Consider the following 20,424-nt stretch of genomic DNA (forward strand, 5'->3'; position numbering starts at 1 on the left):
AGCTCTACAACAGTTTTTTGTACTTCATGATCTGCTCCAAGACTGATACCCTATAATAGACTGGCCCTTGAATCAAGTTACAGAGAGGAAGGATTTTCAGACAAAGTCATACTGCCTACTGCTGGAAAATACAAATGAATGTGATTAAGAGATGAGTACATTGATTCGGCCCCAAACCCACCTATTTTTACAAAAAACTGAACCCCTTGGGCATGTGGAAGAAAAAGTCATTAAGAAGTCTGGAATAGGTAAAGGGATTCAGCCAATTCCTGACAGCTGTATAAGCCATCCATTATCACTAAACCAACTTTAAATATACCCTCTTAATTTTCAAAAATGCATATTAAAAGGTCAAACCAACAAATAAGCAGATTAGAAAATCCTACTGCCTATTCAAAAGGTCCACTTTCAATATATCATAAATACACTACACTTTTATAAAGAAGTGTATTATTAAAGAAAAAATGAAATTTTATTCACCTGTAACCAAAGTTCTTAAAGATGGACTCTACATATTCATACTCACGGAATACGCTGACAGTGCAGCTCTGATGGTGGAACTTTCTTTTAGCAGTGCTCATTGGAGCATTTTACTATCAGGGCTGCAATGTCACTGCAACATATGAATAGGATGTGCAGAGCCCACCCAAAGAAATACATTTAGGGATTCTCTACACATGGAGTTGTTTCCAATTAACCCCATATGTTGACATTCTTACTCCGGAATAAGAGTTATTTGTTCCTGCTTAGTTGAACATATATCTAAAATGCATTAAGATAAACAGCTACAAGGCACTCTTACTGGATTAAGGGTGTTCATATTGCCAATAATGCTGTCAGTAACATATTTCAACACTCTATAAGGCTCTTACCCAAAAGCATTATGTACCCCAAAATCATCTAATCTGCTCTCTAACACAACGCCATTTGATATCAATCATCAAGAGATAAGCACCTCAGACTTTCACAGACTCCATGCATTTTGGAAGTTCTGATGAAAAAAATACTTAAGTGATTAAAGTAGTAAAGTGAAACACTAAAAAGTTAGAAAATGTAGGAATTAACACTATTCCTACATGCTTCAATTTCTCTAAGTAGGTTAAATTTAAAGAGGTCCCAACATGAATCAAGTTCTTCCAGACTGAACACAAAAGCTCAGTCAGGTTGATAAGCATCAGACCAACATTACAGCTGAGCTGGACAATCCAGAGAGGTTTTGTTTCTGCAGCAGATTGACCTGCTGAGGTATAATTATCCACTTGGAGTTTACAAAGCACCAGAATTATGGTTATTCCCTAAATCATTAAATTAAATGTCTAGATCTCAAAAATTTGCACTCACCTTGTCCGCACGCCCTATGAAAGAAGGTTTTCCTGCCAATCCCAGACAAATGGCACAAACAATGCTTGACTTTCCTGTTCCATTAGCTCCTACTATCATGTTCAAATGGGGTCCTGGACACACTTCACAATTATCATATGTTCTGAAAGAAACCATCATTTTAGGTTAATAGACAGTGATATAGACCAGAAAAATCAATCACAGTTTCATGCAAAACAAGCATATTTGCCTCAGTACCATTCTGACATTGTTTAAAATATGATAAAGCAATACTTCGTATTTAGAAAAGTCTTCAATCTTAGGTTTTCTAGAAAAGCTCAACACATGCAAAAAAACTAATCACATATCTAACACAATATAATGAAAATATACCAGCTGCAGCACATGTCTGTCCTTTACCATGATGACTGGGGAAAATGAAAACTTTAGAGTAAAATCCTGGCTCCATTGAATCAAATGAATAGCCTCCCCCTCAACATCAATGGAGCCAAAATTTCATCCTTAATATTTTACCCATCTGTCAAAACAAAAAAAAACAAAAAAAGTTAGTCTTTTAGGGAAAATGGACAAATTGAATTTTGCAAGGCTGATTTAAACACTTTTTGTTCAGTTGATTGTTTCCAAGTCTGTCAGATTTGACTCAGGTAGGCAGAGGGCTGCCTCTTGTAGTTGCAGATCTTAGGCCTGGTCTACACTATGCGTTTAAACCGAATTTATCAGCGTTAAACCGATTTAACCCTGCACCCAGCCACACAACGAGGCCCTTTATATCGATATAAAGGGCTCTTTAAACCAATTTCTGTACTCCTCCCCGATGAGAGGAGTAGCGCTGAAATCGGTATTGCCATGTCGGATTAAGGTTAGTGTGGCCGCAAATAGACAGTATTGGCCTCCGGGCGGTATCCCACAGTGCACCATTGTGACTGCTCTGGAAAGCAATCTGAACTCGGATGCACTGGCCAGGTAGACAGGAAAAGCCCTGCGAACTTTTGAATTTCATTTCCTGTTTGCCCAGCATGAAGCTCTGATCAGCACAGGTAGCGATGCAGTCCCAAATCCAAAAAGAGCTCCAGCATGGACCATACAGGAGATACTGGATCTGATCGCTGTATGGGGAGACAAATCTGTTCAATCACAGCTACATTACAGAAGACGAAATGACAAAGCATTTGAAAAAATCTCCAGGCTATGATAGACAGAGGCCACAGCAGTGTGCGCGTGACAAGCGTAACGGAAAGCCAAAGAATAAATGGACGCTCAAGGAGGGAGGGAGCGGGCACTGAGGACTCCAGCTATCCCACAGTCCCCGAAGTCTCCGAAAAATATTTGCATTCTTGGCTGAACTCCCAATGCCTGTAGGATCAAACACATTGTCCTGGGTGGTTCCGGGTATATCTCGTCAATTTACCCCCTCTCCTTCCCTGTGAAAGAAAAGGGAAAAAAAATCGTTTCTTGACTTTTTTCAATGTCACCGTATGTCTACTACATGCTGCTGGTAGACGCGGTGCTGTGGCACTGAACAGCAGCATCCTCTCCCCTCCCCTCCCCTCCCCGGTGGCAGACAGTACAGTACAAAATGACTGATAGCCGTCCTCATCATCCTGTGAGTGCTCCTGGCTGGCCTCGGTAAAAATGGGAATGACTCCGGGTCATTCCCAGCAGATGGAACAGAACAGCTGGTAACCGTCTTCATCATAGCAACTGGGAGCTGAGTTTCATCACCCCCCCCCCTTTCATGTCTAAAGAAAAGATTCTGTACTGCCTGGACTATCATAGCAGCTGGAGGCTACCTCCCCGTCATTTTATCTCACTAAAAAGTCAGTGTTTCTTATTCCTGCATTCTTTATTACTTCATCACACAAATGGGGGGACACTGCAACGGTAGCCCAGGGGGGTTGGGGGAGCAGGGAAGCAATGGGTGGGGTTGTTGCAGGGGCACCCCTTAGAATGGCATGCAGTTCATCATTTCTGCGGGATTTGACACGGAACAACTGTGCTCACTGGTACACTGGCTCTGTAGTACACTTGCCCCATATTCTAGGCAGGACTGACTCTATTTTTAGATAAAACATAAAGGAGGGAATGACCCGGGGAGTCATTCCCATTTTTGTCTTTGCGACCTCAGCCGACCTCAGCGAAGGCCAGCCAGGAGCAGCCATGACAGCAGCAGACAGTACAGAACGACTGATAACTGTCATCTCATCACCAATTTACAATGGCATAACAAACAGTACAAAGGGATGGTAACTGTCTCTGCTACCTTGCAAAGACAAATGAATGCTGCTGTGTAGTGCTGCAGTACCGCCTCTGTCAGCGGCATCCAGTACACATACGGTGACAGTGACAAAAGGCAAAACAGGCTCCATGGTTGCCCTGCTATGGCATCTGCCAGGGCAATCCAGAAAAAGGGCGCAAAATGATTGTCTGCCGTTGCTTTCACAGAGGAAGGAATGAGTGACGACATTTACCCAGAATCACCCACGACACTGTTTTTGCACCATTATGCATTGGGATCTCAACCCAGAATTCCAATTGGCGGGGCAGACTGCGGGAACTATGGGATAGCTACGGGATAGCTACCCACAGTGCAACACTCCAGAAATCGACGCTAGCCTCAGTAATTCGGCGGTGTGCGCCCATGCATTGTGCTTTGTGTGGCCACGTGCACTCGACTTTATACAATGTTTTACAAAACCAGTGTATGTAAAATCGGAATAATCCTGCAGTGTAGACATACCCTTAGAAGGCATAACCTGTACTAAAGGCCTGTGTGATGCCATAGCAAGCCAGATCTAAGATCTGCAGCATAGTTCCCAGCTTCTGTCAGTAGACTGAAATTTCCAGTCCAATAGGAAATTTGTGATAAATTCATTCAGTTACAAAATCTGAGAATTTTAATTAAAACTAATATTAAAGAGCTCTTTGGGTAGAGACAATGGTTTTGTTACATGTTTGTACAGTGCCTAGCACAGTGAAGTCATGATCTATTACTGGAGTTCCTAAGTGCTAATGCACTACAAATAATTAATACAATGAGTACAGTCAGTATTGTACCTCCTGTGCCATTTATTTTTACATTAAACTCAGTATCTTTTACTGTCCATTCATTTTCAATTTTCCAAATGCCAGAGATTTTACTGACAACACTTAGCCGCAGTGTAGAAGAGCTCAGTGATATAAGTAATGGCTTGTCTCCATGTATAGCGGTACAGCTGCACCACCGTACCACTTCACTGCAGACGCTACTATGTCATCAGGAGAGCTTCTCTTGTTGGGGTAGTCTGTCCACCTCCTCGAGGGGCAGCAGCTATGCTGGTGGGAGAAGCTCTCCTTTCAACACAGCACTGTCTACCCAGGGGGTTAGATTGCAAGTTATACAGACAGTAGTCTGTAAAGCAAACGTTGGCTAAAGGATTTGGCTGCTGGGGCTTTTGGCACCTGAAGGAGTGAGAGACAGGCTGTGGAGCAGACAAGTAGCTTAAATATTTCTTCTTTAAATGATCAGCAGTTGACTACTTCATGCTGAGGCTTAAACTGCCATATTTTAGGAGTCAGTGTTAATCTATTGTGATACATAGGGCAGTCCACACCTCCAAAAGCAGGTGTTTCCCAGTCTGCTTGTAGAGTCAAGAAGACATCAGTACTGACTTTACATTTACAGCCATAATGTTAGAACAGTTTTTCTTGGAGATGTGGAACACGAAAGACCTGGGAAGGACACAGCAGAAACTAGTCAGTACATGACACCTTGCCCAAGCCATTTGTGAATGATGGCCAGGCGCTGTCCAACGCTGAAGGTACAGTCAGTGACACACCCGCTGCCACAGTTTTACAAGATAGCCAACACTCAGCCACTCTAGTCTCGTGAAGCCACTAGTACAGGGGTAGGCAACCTGTGGCACACGAGCTGAATTTCAGTGGCACTCACACTGCCCAGGTCCTGGCAACAGGTACTGGGATCTCTGAATTTTAAATGAAGCGTCTTAAACATTTTTAAAACCATATTTACTATTGTTGTATACAAAGTATACATAGATTGTCTGTCTATCTATCTGACAATCTGACTTACAGAAAAAGATCTTCTAAAAACGTTAAAATGTCTTACTGGCATGCAGAATCTTAAATTAAAGGGAATAAATGAAGACCCCACACACCACTTCTGAAAAGTTGCTAGTGCGAGGAACTAGGCCAGCCCCAGTAGCCAGAGCCCCAGCAGTTAGAGCCCCAGGGCTGGGGAGGGGAAGGGAGAAGCTGCACCGGCCAACGAGGTCTGCTCACACGTCTGGGGGGCAGGCCCTCGCATCCCCACACCGGAGCCAGGCTCCCTCCCACTATCGCGCGTGACAGCAGGACAGTCCCCTTGGCGACCCAGGGCGGGCCGACAAAGCCTGGCGTGATCCCCTGACTCCCGGAGCTGGGCCCTTAGCCGAGTGCCATTTACCCCGTCCTCACGGCCCAGCCAGCGGCGAGGGGGACTCGCACTGCGGCCGCAGTCCCCCAGTACGAGTCGCTCCCCCACCTCGCTCTCTCCCGCCGCCTCCCCTCGCCCCGGTGCAGAGGGCGCCGCACTCACAAGAAATTCTCCATAGTGACCTTGACTATAGAGCCCTCAACGAAGCGCGACTGCGGCTGCCCCCGGCCGCTTCCCTCTGGCCCGGCAGCCCCCGAGCCTCGCTTACTCCACCCGGCGCCGCTGTCGCTAGTGGCTGCCCCGAGTTTCCGTTTGCCCGAGACCGCCATCTTTCCGCCAATCCGAAGCACCGCCCACCACCTGAAACTTTTGTCACGCCCGACACTCGCGCCCTATTCCCATTGGTAGACAGAGTGGGACGGAAGCGGAGACGCATAGTCCATTGGCTGATGAAACACCATACGTCACGTGAAACGTCAGTGGTAGAGAGATGGTGGGGAGGGGCCAATTCATGACTTTCAGTTCAGTATGAAGGGTCCGTTCGCGCGAGATCGATGGGAGGAGCCTTCACACAGCCGGCCAGGGCACGTGGTGCATTTGTGACGTTGGTTGTTGCGGGCTCCCCTTTTAGAATTTTATATGGTGATTGTAGGGGTGGGGGTGGGTAATAGCAAGACAGCCCGGGGGGGGGCCAAGAGGGGCAATTGGCCCCAGGCCCCGCAAGGGCCCCTACGAGAGTTTTTCGGGGCCCCTGGAGCGGGGTCCTTCACTTGCTCCAGGGGGCCCGGAAAACTCTCGCGGGGCCGGGCCCAGAGCTTCTTCCGCTCCCGTGCTTTGCCGGGGGGGAGGGAGGGGGGGTCCTTCTGCTCCGGGGGGAAGGACCCCCTGCCAGCGAATTACCGCCGAAGAGCGGGCTGCACTTCGGCGGCGGGTCCCGCTTCGGCGGTAATTCGCCGGCGGAGGGCCCCCGCCGCGGGTCTTCAGGGCACTTGGAGGTAGGTCGGAACGGAAGGGTCCCCCGCCGCCAAACAGGGCCGGCTCTAGAATTTCGCCGCACCGGGGGCGCCCTGCCGCTTGCCGGTCCCGCGGCTCCGGTGGAGCTCCCGGAGGTGTGCCTGCGGATGTTCCACCGGAGCCACGGGACCAGCGGACCCTCCGCAGGCACGCCTGCGGGAGCTCCACCAGAGCCGCCTGCCGGCCCCAGGCCCCCGGAATCCTCCGGGCGGCCCTGGGTAATAGCGTCCCAACTTGAACCCTTGTTTCCGCGTAGACGCGCGCCTCATTTGCATACGACGGAATCACAGAGGTTTGTCTTCCACCTTACAGGAAAACTGCCTGCGCCTCGCAGCCTGCTGTGCAGCCATCAAAGACTACACTGCCCAGCACGCAGCGCGGCAAGCGGGCACAGCCGTTCCCTGAGACCGGCGGAGCATTGCATGCTGGGACACGCAGTTCTCTTGAGACCCTTACCCGTCCCCTACTGTGAGGGCTGCTGCTCTCTGGTTTGGGGTGAGAGGCGGTCTCTGTTTTCCCTGGCGGGGCTGATTGCCCCATGCGCTAAGTAGCCTCAGCCTTTCGGGCTGGGGAAGAAGGGCAATTGCTCACCCCACCAGTTGCCTTCACCCAGGTGCATGAGGCAAGCCTGAAACTGCCTAGAGCGGTCTCGGACACTGGGGTTCGGGATTCAAGTGGCGGCGGCAGCAGCTCTCACTGCTGTGCAATGTGCCAGGACAGGCCCCCGCAGACTGCTGCACCGCTTGTCCGACGCTGCTTCGGTGGAGGTGGTCAGTTACGCTCACGTCACGGCGCTGACACCTGTGGACAATGTTTTAAGTGGTGTATAAAAATGCTAGACTTCTAAAGACTATGATGGGTGAACTGAAGTGTCTGGTAGTATTAGGTGAGAATATTGATGTAAATGAAACATAGTGGACTTCTGATAATCCATAGGACACTAATACCATAGTGTAAAATATATAGGAATGACAGACTAGGTTGCACCAGAAAGAAGAGAGTCAAATATAGTAAAAATCTTAAATGAATTAAAACTGCATGCTAGAATCTCTGTGGATATAAATTTCATACTTGAATAATAAGAGTATAGGAGTAGCAATATAATACCGACCAGCTGACCAAGATGGTGATTATAACATGCTCTGGGAGATTAGAGAATAGATATTTTTATCAGAATAGAAAACAGTAATAATGAAGGATTTTAACTATCCCCATATTGACTGGGCACATGTCACCTCAGGACAGGATGCTGAAATAAAGTTCTTAGACACCATAAATGACTGCTTTTCGGAGGAGCTAGTCCTGGAACCCACAAGGGGAGAGGCAATACTTGATTTAGTCCTATTAATTTCATTAAGGCAGTCCTATCACACCATGTGCCAGCAAGAGGATCTTCAGGAGGGAAGGTGATCTTATTTTGGAGAAGCAAAGGGCAGGAGAGAAGCTCGGAGCAGGGCTCAGATGATTTAGAGTTAGTCAGATGAAGAGTTCCTGGCCTGGACATAGGCTAGCAGCTGGTCTCTTAGTATTGTTTGCTGACATCATATCCGTTTACATTTTGATTATAGCTCAAAGTGCCATTTTTAATTCACTCCTCTATCCCCTCCTTGATATTTGAAATTGGGAAGCGTAAAAAGTATTGCTATTACAAAAAAACACATTAAGGTGATTTCAAACTGAGGATGGTGTTATTGTCTTTTCCACAAGATGGCAGCATAATCTAGCAGTTCTTCCACAGAGAAAGAATTTTAAAGGCATAGGGGATATACAGTAATTAATAAACAACTCCTTCAGGAATATGCACGATTTAGCTATTTGCAGTCAACTAGGGAGCATGGGCAGAGATAACCAGCTTCCATTTTGAAGGCTAATTGTAAGGAAAATTAGTCATAGGGATTGTTCCTAAAAGTCATTGGTTATTCAACATCCTTTCCCCTTTTTTTGAGGAGGACCGTCAACAGATTCACGTTAGGGATGGGTACAGGTATTCCACCATCACTATTGGAACTAGCAGGACTTCCACCAATGGCATTAGGGTTTCTGCAAGTTCCTTTCCTTACAGCTGAGCTAACACTCTCAGCTGCCAGTGTAGCTTCCAGACATAAACAGTGGGGCAACTAGATTAATGAGTTACATGAAAGTAAAACTGGAGTAAGAGTGATGAACCAGGCCCTTATGTTAAACCAAGATTAATCTAATACTGGTCCAGAATCTGGTCTCATTTACACTAGTGTAAACCCAAAATAACTATTAAATTTGATATAAACTGGATTTACACCAGTGTAACTAATAAGAATTTGTCCCTCTGAAGTAATAAAAATATGCAAAAAGATGAGGTAATGGAACATACACAAACAGCAAAATACGACAATATTACAAACAAAGAGACAATGGAAAGGTCTGTCCTGCTCTCAGGACAATGCCAGTTTTACTGCAATACAATTTGTTTCCAGAACAACCAAATATAAACCATTGATTGTTTGGGATCCTGTAGTTGCTTTTGAGGGCTCTGTTTACAAAGGTATACTGGAATAGTCCACAGAACTGGGCTCAGCAGTTGCATGCAGATTTATTTTTAAGGCTTCTGAAGAGATTTTTAGATGGCTGATTTATATGACATGTCACATAGTTTAGGTATCAGCCTCAATTCTTTGCTTTGCTGTGGTCCAGTTATGCTGCTCCAGTGATGCACGGTGCCATATAATAGATGAAACTGGCCTCCAGATCCAGGATAGTCCTCTGGTGTTGGTGGTTTCCTACTTGGCAGAGACTGATGGAATGACTATGCTGTCTCCCTCCCCTATCACAGCATAGAGACTTGCCAGTTGGGGGAGTATTGTGCATGCGGCCTCTATTCTTAATTGGCCATGGCCATCAAGGGGTCATGTGCTGCCCTGAGGCTGTGAATTCAGGGGGCACAAAGTGGCTTAAAGGCAACTTTTCTCTTCCCAGTGCAGTGGTTTTCAATCTTTTTTCATTTGTGGACCCCTAAACAATTTCAAATGGAGGTATGGCCCCCTTTGGAAATGTTAAGACATAATCTGCAGACCACCCACTGTTCTATAGTAACAACAACATTTTGTGGACCCCTTTGACATAGTCTATGGACTCCATGTTTAAAATCACAGGAAGTATTGGTTAATTAACACATCAATATATTGTATTCAACAAAATCAAATCCTTTGATTGTGCCTCCAATGTTAAAAAAAACACACCAAAAACCTACCTGACTGGAGGCATAAGGTAAATCTACACAGCAAAAATAAAATCCTTGCAGCAGCGATTCTAAGAGCCTGAGTAAACTAACTCGGTCTTGCACTATGGGGTAAAAATAGCAGTTTAGATGACTTTTGGGCTCGGGCTGGAGCCCAGGCTCTGAGACCCACCCCTATCACCAGGTTTCAGAGTCTGGGCACCACCCCAAGCTCAAACATCTACACTGCAATTTTTAGCCCTGTAGTGCAAGCCCCAGAAGCCCGAGTCAGCTGATGCAGGCTATGAGACTTGCTGCCTCAAGTCTTTTGTGCAGTGTAGACTTACTGATAGAGGGCCATATCTTCAGATGTGGCTAAGGAGTGTTCAGTGCAGCTTGTGGAGGTGGGGGTCGTGGATTGGACTCTAGATGCAAATTAGAGCAGCCTGAAGGCTATTCCAATATGCACCAGGTGCCAGCAGTCCCAAGGGACCATTACAGCAGCTGGGGATCACAGGTGTACAAGGGAGCATTGGCCACTCCTGTTTCCTAGGCCACATACCCTGTTTTAGCAGCCAGAATGGGGATTGGCATAGGAACTGTTACAGCATCTACATACAGAATCCTCCTGTAGCTGGTTACATTGGCTTTTGGGCTGCTCTGGGCTCCTGCAATGCCAAATGTACTGGAGGATCCAGCCCATAATTTGTTCTGAAAATTCTAGGCTTGTTTGCATATCATCATGGCAATAACTAGAGAACATAGTGTTTGAAGTACAGCAATAAAATAAGACATTATTTAAAATTACATTTTATTAGATAGTTTGGTAATTTTAAAACAACCATATTGTAATACAAAACACACATATAATGTCTTAAGAGTTAACAGATTATGTGAGTTAAGTTTCTTTTTAACATAAATGCAAAACATTTGTAGTTTGGTAAAGTATATAAAAAGTGTGAGTGTAGAAACTGACATTTAAAAAATGAGGCCTGCAGTCCAAACAAAGAGTGCCTCCTCTATTGCATACAAACCAACAGCAGTGTATTTTAATATAATATTAACTTACACTGAATCACACTGGAACATTGATGGAAGTCCTTTTGTTATGCACATTGATGGCAAATAGATTCATTATAGTAATTAGTCTGGCAAAGAATAGTGAAAAATCCATTCATATGGAACATTTAAAGTATTACCAGTAAAAGACTACATTTTCCCAAAGAGATTTGTCATCATGAATAATTGCTTTCAATGTGTAGGATATTATTAATATCCAATATTATTTACTTATTTCAAAATATGTATATGTCTTGAAATAAAAACAAAACCCACTTTCTATCCAAAACAAAACATTCATTGAATGCAGATTTAAGATAACACAATATCTGATTTTAATTGTGCCCTTTTTACCTTCTTCTCTTTACCTATGCGACAAAAAAGATTTACCAAAAAGCATTAGTATTTTATTGCTTGATCTGTGCAAAATGGGAAGCTTTTATATAATAACTAATATCACACGCAAAAGAGAAAAAATCCAATAAGAACAGTCTAAGACGCCCTGAGTCAGTAACTTTGTTACAAAGGCCAAGGACAGGAGTGTGCTGAGTTCTTCCTATACATAGGTGACATATTCAAAATAGTCCAGTATTTATCATTTTATACAAAATGGGGGGGGGGGAAATTGTGTAGTTTCTCACATATAACTTACATGGTGCTTCATTCATTTCAGCAGAACTTACTTAATACTCAATTTCATTTAAGTCATCAGAATCCCCAGATGAATGCTGAGTAATTTCTCCCATTTCTAGAACAGAAAAGAGGGAAGAGTATTAAGTGTTTCTTTATCACTTTTACATACACAGAACTGAATTACTGTGTTGGATTTTGAGCAAAAGACTGGGCTTACACCCATGTACCATGGGATCTTTACTTACCACAAGCTATCAGGACTCTTGTTTTACGCCTCATCCCAAAAATGGCTCCTCCAGCAGCACGGTGCTCCTTAACACCACACTACTGTGGGACTGATTCAGTGTTGACTCAGAAAAATAGCAGGGACTCACTAAAACCACTACCTGTAGTACCTAGGTGTCTCCTAAAAGAATTATACACAAATATAAAATTTACCGTTACAGGGTCCAGCCTGAAACAGAATATCATCTATGGCAATGTCACTTCTTATTGACACTCCACGGACTGCTTCAATAATAATCTGTAAAAACAACCCATATGGTTTTCATAAATATCACAGCTAGAAAAAAGTACATCTTTTAAAAAATGCAAAACCCTGATGCAGGCTACTATAAGATATAATGCAACCCCAATGCTGTTCTAAGAAAAAATTATATGTTCAGTGATTAGCATATTTTAATAGACTTCATTCTAATTGGTTAGAGAACTGGGATGCATGTGACACCCAGAAAAGGCCAATCAAATCTCAGAATTTGGTATGGAACTGTTTTGTCCTAAGGATGACTGATAAATAATCAGTTAGTTTTCATGCTATAATGCTTCTCTTGTTTTTTCATTGCCTGAGTGTTGTCCTTATCACCCAGGCAAGTTGTGAGGGCAGAAGTTTGTGATAAACCAGAAAGTTTACTCCTTACTTACTCTTACTCCTGTAGTTGAATTTAGCTCTTAATAAAAAGCAAAATTTTTTCTAATTAATCTCTAGACATTTAAGACAAAATGAACCCATCAGTATATGTTTTCTATTAATAGTTAATGCATTTTGGGGCTAATCTTGCTCCAATAGACATTAGAAATGTTACCACTGACTTTAATAGTAGCAGATGCAGGTTCTTATTGTACACACCACAGTTAAAATCCTGGCCTCATTGAAGTCAATTGCAAAGCTCCATTGACTTCACTAGGGCCAAGATTTCACTCTAGAATTACTGAGGCAAAGCCACAAGAGGAAACACAGCAAAAGGGGTCTCTGTGCATTTAATTTTTTATTTGTTAAGTTCTAAGTGTGTGAGGGATTTTTTTATAAACCAAATATAAGATCTGATACCCTTGGGTAGCTAAATTCTTCTAAGCAGCCTATCAACAGAGAATTCTTGTCAGCAGAAGTATGAGTTCTCCTTGATAATAAGCAGTTGTCTCTGTTCTGGATAGTTTACAAATTGAATTAAGCATTGCAAAGGAATACAACGTGGGCATATTTCGTTTGGTTGTGTGTATGCATCTGCTTGTTTGTTTCATTTACACAAGGGCCAAGATGGAGCAATTCTGATGAAAGCCAGGAGGTCCTGAATAGTAAGAGTGTGATAGGAGAGTCTATTTTTCATCCAAGTTACATAATTTTAGAGGTCTGGCTGTTGGTTAAGGAGTATGGAATAACTGAATCTAAAGATGAGTTGCCAGATGAGGTCACATAATAGATGACCAATGGCTGGACAGATGACATTGGAAACTAAGGGATGTGCGCCGAGACCCACAGAATGTGCATCTTAACCAAGAGAGATGCATCATTAATGAGTCAAAATTTCAATGAATTGAGAGTTTATTGATCTATAGTGACGTTGAAAGAGAAATCTAAAACCAGTTGTGGAGAAGAAATACATGCAAAAATGAACAGAAATATTAAAAAGGGACTGAAAGATTTTCTTCCTTTAAGATTTTTATGTGCATATCTATGCAATCAAGGTATTTGGGTCAATAAGGGTCTAAGTTATTTTTGTTGTCATCTTCTGTAAATCAACATACAATTAGATTTAATAATCATTCATAGTAAAATATTCCAAGTAGCACAACCTTGTCTATTACATCATCTTCCAGCTGTTTTATTTCCTGTTAACTTGCACCAGTGCATTTCTAACCTTCATATCTGGATATTCAAAATTGGTTCAAATACATCTCTAAATTTAATGTCAGTGGGGCCCAGACTTTCATAATTATGCACACACTTTCATGGCTTAGTTGCACATGCAATGTAACTGCATGAGCAAATGACCAGTTGGACTTGCACAATCAATTAATGTAATTACATGGGCAATCACGGTAATTTTGGCTTCAAAAAAGGCATGTAAATATGCCTGCAATGGAAAATGTGCAGTTCAGAAAATCTAGATCTATCAAGAATGATTATTATTAGGGTCCAGTCCCATGAGGTGCTGAGGGTCCTCAAATTGCACTGAAATTAACCTGGAGTTTAGGGCAGATGGCGCCTCTCAGGACTTGGCCCCTAATTGGCAGTTACATCTTCAGCTCAAGCTTTGTGCCAAATTCAGAAAGCCACATACTTGAAGAGGCCTTGAGAATTGTACCATAGTTTTGCAATTATGCCAACTCCAGAGAAGGTTGTTTTGCAGTTGGAGAAAATAAAACATTTATGAGCTTGAGATAAAAATGTGATCTAGAAGATATAGCTAAGACCACTGGCAAGAAAGGGTGGAACGATATCATTTAACTTAATATATACAAAAACAGACATGATCAGTAATATAAATTGAGACATTCATGTTTGCAACCCACTTATGACTGTATCTGGTATATTCCCTCCCTCTTATAAATTGGGAGAAGTTCTCCAGTATTTCACCTTGCTCAAATTAAATGCCACATGCAGCACCAGTCAAGAGATCCTGAACAAGAAGCATCTCAACACTTTCTCTGTCATGGACAGAAGAGGACACAAGCTCTGAATAGCCTCATGAATTTGATTTCCTCCCTCTAAAATCTCTAGATCTCATTGAAACCCCACCTATGTCAGTTTTTAATTCAGACTTCAAGTGGAGCCCAGTCTCTGAGCTAAAAAATGAATCCCAGAGAACAGTGCAATTTAATCTTCCATGTGGCTCAGTCTTTTGCTTACCTTATGGTATTTATCACATTCATATTCTATCAGTCCCCTTAGCCATGTGATGCTCTGTTCACCTCTCCTTCTCCATAAGAGGGTTTCTTCACTATCACCTTCCTTTTTCACATAAACATTTAACAATCCAGTCCCAGCTCCATGCATGTGATAGAAAAATGTCAAGCACTGCTTTCCAGAGATCCCTCTTAGTGACCTTGAAGTCAGACGTGCTTTCTGTCCATAGATCATATTGGATGCCTCTATGTACATGTAGTATCCTTAAAAAAATACAAGACCAAATAGTAGTAAAACAAAATGGTTCTTTCTCTCAGTATGTTCAATAATAAGCCTGTATGTGAAACCTGTTTAATAAATGCACGCTCTTGTTCACAATACAGTTCAGAAGTGGATGACTGTGTTAGTTATATAGTAAAGCAGAGTATATAAATGATTAATGAAAAATATTTTTAAATTAATATACACTAAATGAAAAAAGTGTACACAAAGAAATAATCTAACATGAATGGTGATAAAGGGATAACACTGGAAATAATAAAGGTCTGAAGTATATAAATATGGAAATATATATTTAAAATATACACTGTTTAAAATTTTTGCTTATGCAGTAGAGTCGTACTGGTGGAACTGAGCGGAGATTTTTTACCCTGGTGTATAGTACTTGAGTATAGTAAGAAATACTGATTTAGATCAACCTCTAATAATTCAAATAATGCTATGAATTTAACAGAAGTAGAGATTTAATTATGTTAATATATGGACCAAATTCTGCCTTCAGATGAATGAACAGGGGATCTTTCTGACTGCAACTGTTCTTAACCCAGGGGTATGGCACGAGAGAGGCAGAATTTCACTGATCTGAGAGTTTATTGATCTCCTGGAGTACAATGGGAGTTGTGTACATGCATCAGAGGTCAAAATTTGGCCTATATTTAGAATTGCTGCTTTTGATAAATCTAAGGAATAAAAATAAGTCTTTGCCACGGAAGACATCAATCATGTGTCTGTTTCAGTGAACAAGATGTAAAGATACAAGTCGAGAGAACTGATTAGCCACAGTGCATAAAGGATTATGCTCTGAAGTCTGAATTGTGGGAAAATTGGTTATTAATTGGTAGAAGACAAATGATTTTTCCTCTGAGGGCCATCACACAGCTATTTCAAGCTGGAGCATACTGATATATCAGAATACTGGGAAGCTTCCCAATGTCCCATCTGTTCTGCATGGAAACTATATTGCATGTTGAGGCACACACTCCACCAGTAACTGGTAAGTTAAAATTTTGCAGCAGCTGTTCCTGTGGTCCCACTGCTCCCTTCTTGTCATGTTGGCAAGGAAAAGCTGCCCTTCCACCCCTATGAATAATAGAGTTTACAACACTTTTGGGGAGACAGGGAATTCTTAAGGATCAGTGAGACAAGAGGAGAGCAGAGAATGGCAGGAACAGCTGGTAGATGCTCTGAATGTCTTTGATGATATTCAGAGTCATATTATCTAAAATCATTCTGAAGAGGTCCTCTGTGGCCAAGATTTTTTTCCTTTTTCTTTTTTTTTTTTTTTTTTGGTGGTGAGTGGCAGCAGGAGAGAGGAGAGAAGATGAGCAGGGGTGGAAGAGTAGAAGAATATCTACAGCTGCGGATCTTCAAACAAAAGCGCACTCCTTGTCATCTGTCAGAGGAAATTCCCAAGGCTATTATACAGAACTGAATGCATGCTGGTTACAGAAATTTTAAACTACTGTTTTGCTTAAAAATTATTCTTGAAGTAAAAATCCATCCAAACTCAGAACTAGTGTCATTAGAGTAAGTTATATAACAAAGCAATAAAGCCCTTGGTTTCAGTTTTGAGAGCCAAATCAAGTTATAAACTAGCTGGAATGTCTAGATCTGATCTAGATTTCATTATCCCATGTTTGTAAAGTTTCCAGTATATTTGGGTGAGCTAAATAAGTGAAACGATGATCATTTTGAAAAATATTTTTATGTGACAGAATTAAGACTGACAGACCAAAATCACTCTCTTTCAGCCCCTTTGAAAATCCTCTTGGCTGTCTCAATGGTTAGTGGTTTATACAACCAGACAATAGATCTGAGTTCAATTTCTGCTTCAAAGATCATGAGCACTTTGAATAGAGCACACTCATTTCCTAGGGTGGAGAATCTCTTTACAATGTCTCCTTCAGCAAGTAGATGGGCTTCAGTCTTGGGAAATATGGGTCCTGGAATATGTACTAGAAAGGGGATAATAGATGACACCACGTAGAAAATCCGGCTGGGAGAGAAACAGTAAACAAACCTGCGCCCTACATTTCTTTATGACAGTGGTTTTCAACCAGTGGTCCACAGACCCCCAGGGGTCCAGAGACTATGTCTAAGATTTCCAAGTGTCCACACCTCCATTCAAAATTTGTAGGGGTCCACAAATGAAAAAAAGGTTGAAAACCACTGCTTTATGACAATATAGCCTGGTTATGAAACAAAACAAAGCTGGCAAAGCTGATTTAGTGTAGTCCTTTTAGATTACTATATATAGAAAAGGAAGACTGTATAGTACAGTGATAGTCTACACATACCTATACAGGTACCACACCACATTTAAAAAATATTCAGTCAAATGGATTTAAAAAAACACTTGGAAAAATATTTACCCTGTCTTTCTGGCTGGATTCATGCAAATCTAGTTTATGCAAAAGAAGTGGGTGTTAAAGATGGCAAAGACCTACTGGTATTAGGTCATTATTTCATAGCCTGCCAGAGTAGGATTGTTTCCTATGCTACATTTTCTAGCATTTTTCCCAATTTTAAATGGACCAAGAAATAAGGCTTCCATCATTTCCTTTTGGAGACTATTTCACAATATTGAAGGCATCATCATTAAGACATTTTTTCCTGTTATTCAGCCTAAATTTTCCCTTTGCATAATTTAACCATAACAACTGCATCAAATATGCTCAAACTTATAACTAATTTGGTTGCTTCCATTTTTCATTTCTAATATAGCAGGAGTTTGATTTGAGCTTTGGCATTCCTGAAATGTATTAATACTTCTGCCTACATGTAGCACTGGCTAGCACTGATTGTGGGAGAACATAATTGCTTTGAAGACTGAAAACTACAAGTGAGGTTAAAACTCTTCCATGTATATTCTCAGTTCAATGCTCAGGGCTTTGGCCATGTAGTCCACATTGACATGAAGGGAAATTGTGTAGCTGAAGCTCTGTAAACAGTCAAGAATATTCTCCTCCTCCATTAGCATCTCTTTCCTTTCCTGCATTAACACAGAATTTTCCAATCCTGCCCAGGACGTAGCTACTGGAAGGGCTTTATTAAGAAATGGAAAAGTGATGTTCTGCTGAGTATACACTTCTTCTGTGCACAAATATCCCTCTAGACAGAGTGTGATTAAAGAAAAGGCATTTTTGGTATTTTGTTAACTAGAAACAAATTAGTTTTGCAGGTGCTCTTGAATGCAGCTCTATAATCCTCTACATACTCAATTGAAACAACTATGTTTAACAGTGTTAGTATGGTTTAAATTCAGTTGTACACAGACAGAGTTATAACAATGTTTGGCAAGTCATTTTGGACAATCCCAAGCTGTGTTATAATCAGGCTAAAAATATGTTCATCATAGCAATCAGAATTGTTATAATTCAACTCAGCTACTGAGTTTAAGCTTTACTGCATGAATTTCAGCCCTGTGCAAGAGGCCCAACAGAAGTCACCACTTAAGTCTGCAAAAGTATTCGGAGAGTTTAAGCAGTTATGAGCTGGGTGAAACCTTACTAACGGTTGAACTCATCCTTCAGTTGATATATCTGTAAGCAAAAACCCCACCAAAGACAAAAGGTGTGCATGAACCTGCCCCAGGAGTTTTTGGATGAGGCAGGGATGGGAAAACTTTTTGGCCCAAGGGCCACATCTGGGTGGGGAAATTGTGTGCAGGGCCATGAATGTAGGGGCTCAAGGTAGGGGGCTGGGGACTTGGGTGCAGAGGGAGTGCGGCAGGAAGTTCAAGGCAGGGAGTTAAGGGACTCAGGGCAGGGGGATAGGGTGCAGGAGGGGTGTGGCAGGGGCTTCATGGCAGGGAGTTAAAGGATTCAGGGCAGGGGATTGAGGTGCAGGTGGGGTTTGGGGTGTGGGCTCCGGCCTGGTGCCACTTACCTTGAGCTGCTCCAGGGTGGCAACAGCATGCAGCAGGGGTAAGGCAGGTTACCTGCCTGCCCTAGCCCTGTGCTGTTCCCAGAAGTGGCCAGCATGACCGGTAGCAGCTCCTGGGGGTGGGGTCGGGCAGCCAGCTCCGCTGCACGTTGCCCTTACCTGCAGGTACTATCCCTGAAGCTCCGATTCGCTGCGGTTCCCCATTCCCAGCCAATGGGAGCTGTAGGGGGTGGTGCCTGCAGGTGAGGAAAGTGCACAGAGGCCTCTGCTCTCCCCCAGGGCCTGCAGGGACATTGTGCCGGCCTCTTCTGTGAGTGGCACAGGGCCAGGGCAGATAGGGAGTTGGCCTTAGCCCTGCTCCACCATGGGGCTGGCGATCCCGTGGGCTGGATTAAAAGCCCTGACAGGCCGGATCCGGCCTGTAGGCCATATTTTGCCCTCCCCTGGGCTGAGGGATGTGTTTGTGCACACAGACATGTAGAGATTATATAGAAACTGAGGTTAGACAAGAACAGAGCAGCCTGAAGGAGCAGCTGAAAGCACAGTGGCTGACCCTGGAAGAAACCTCAAAAGAGGATTTGGGATCAAGGGTGCAGGCTAAAGAGTGTTCTTAGTGCTGTGAGTGTCCTGCTATTTGATTCCTTCTGCAGTTCAGGGACACAGGACTTTGTACATTCTTTGTAAATAAAGCTACATCAAACAAATACCTATCAACAATTTCCACTCCCAACCAGAACACCTACAGGGCCCAAACTTTGATGAGCTGCTTAGGTCAAAAGTGGGCCACATGGTACATAGGCCTTAGGCTGGCCTTCAGCACAGTGATTAATTTAATCCATTATGCTGCAGACAGCAGAATTAGTTTTAAGGACTTACACTGGTGTAAGTGAGCCATAACCCAGGGGCTGCGCCAGGACCCAGAACGCCAAGTGCATGCTTGGGGTGGCAAGCCACAGGGGGGCGCTCTGCCTGCAGAGGGTCTGCTGGTCCTGCGGCTTCGGAGGACCTCCCGCAGGCACGCCAAAGCTGCGGGACCAGCGGACCCTCCGCAGGCAAACCGCCGGAGGCAACCTTCCTGCCGTGGTTGGGGTGGCAAAATCTCTAGAGCCGCTCCTGCCATAACCCATACTATATTAAAGCAGCCAGGTGACAGCAAGCACACGAAAAGTCCTGCTAATTAGATTGCTCCTTGGTGAATTGATGTAAAAGGCAATCTGAGGTAGAATTCTCTTCTTCAGGACAAGCAAGCTTTAACTTAGACACAAGGCAAACTGCTTTATAATTTAGGTCTGGTTAGGGTTGCCACAATCTTTTTCATGTTTTTGTGAATCTTTGAATATTTTAAAAGTAAAAGGACACCATGAGTCCACTCTCTCCTGTTTGAAATTACTTCTGTATAATTAATGAGCTAGTAAAGGGCAAAAATTCTAGTGCCTGCACCTTTGTTCTCTGAGGTAAACAGCTATTCTGTGTATTTTATAAACA

The 20,424-nt window shown here is 43.0% G+C and overlaps 2 protein-coding genes across 4 annotated transcripts in view; both read right to left on the reverse strand.

Annotated features, from left to right (window-relative positions):
* SMC5 (structural maintenance of chromosomes 5) overlaps positions 1-6,092 on the reverse strand; it is a 94,046-nt gene extending 87,954 nt beyond the window's left edge. Inside the window, exons 1-2 of one of the 2 annotated variants that reach the window (XM_030566493.1) lie at positions 5,915-6,092; positions 1,342-1,483 (exon numbers count right to left, since the gene is read on the reverse strand). In XM_030566493.1, coding sequence (XP_030422353.1) covers positions 1,342-1,483; positions 5,915-6,081 — 309 coding nt within the window. In that variant the 5' untranslated portion in view covers positions 6,082-6,092. The remainder of the gene's footprint in view (positions 1-1,341; positions 1,484-5,914) is intronic. The other variant, XM_030566494.1, reaches the window with a different exon arrangement.
* Positions 6,093-10,808: 4,716 nt separating this feature from the next.
* The window catches only part of MAMDC2 (MAM domain containing 2), a 104,995-nt gene continuing 95,379 nt past the window's right edge, over positions 10,809-20,424 (reverse strand). The window contains exons 12-14 of one of the 2 annotated variants that reach the window (XM_030567451.1): positions 14,779-15,038; positions 12,090-12,174; positions 10,809-11,766 (exon numbers count right to left, since the gene is read on the reverse strand). In XM_030567451.1, coding sequence (XP_030423311.1) covers positions 11,702-11,766; positions 12,090-12,174; positions 14,779-15,038 — 410 coding nt within the window. In that variant the 3' untranslated portion in view covers positions 10,809-11,701. Of the gene's footprint in view, positions 11,767-12,089; positions 12,175-14,778; positions 15,039-20,424 lie in introns of those variants that run through there. The other variant, XM_030567452.1, reaches the window with a different exon arrangement.

This window comes from Gopherus evgoodei, chromosome 6, assembly GCF_007399415.2.
Source record: "Gopherus evgoodei ecotype Sinaloan lineage chromosome 6, rGopEvg1_v1.p, whole genome shotgun sequence".
NCBI classification, from domain to species: Eukaryota; Metazoa; Chordata; order Testudines; family Testudinidae; genus Gopherus; species Gopherus evgoodei.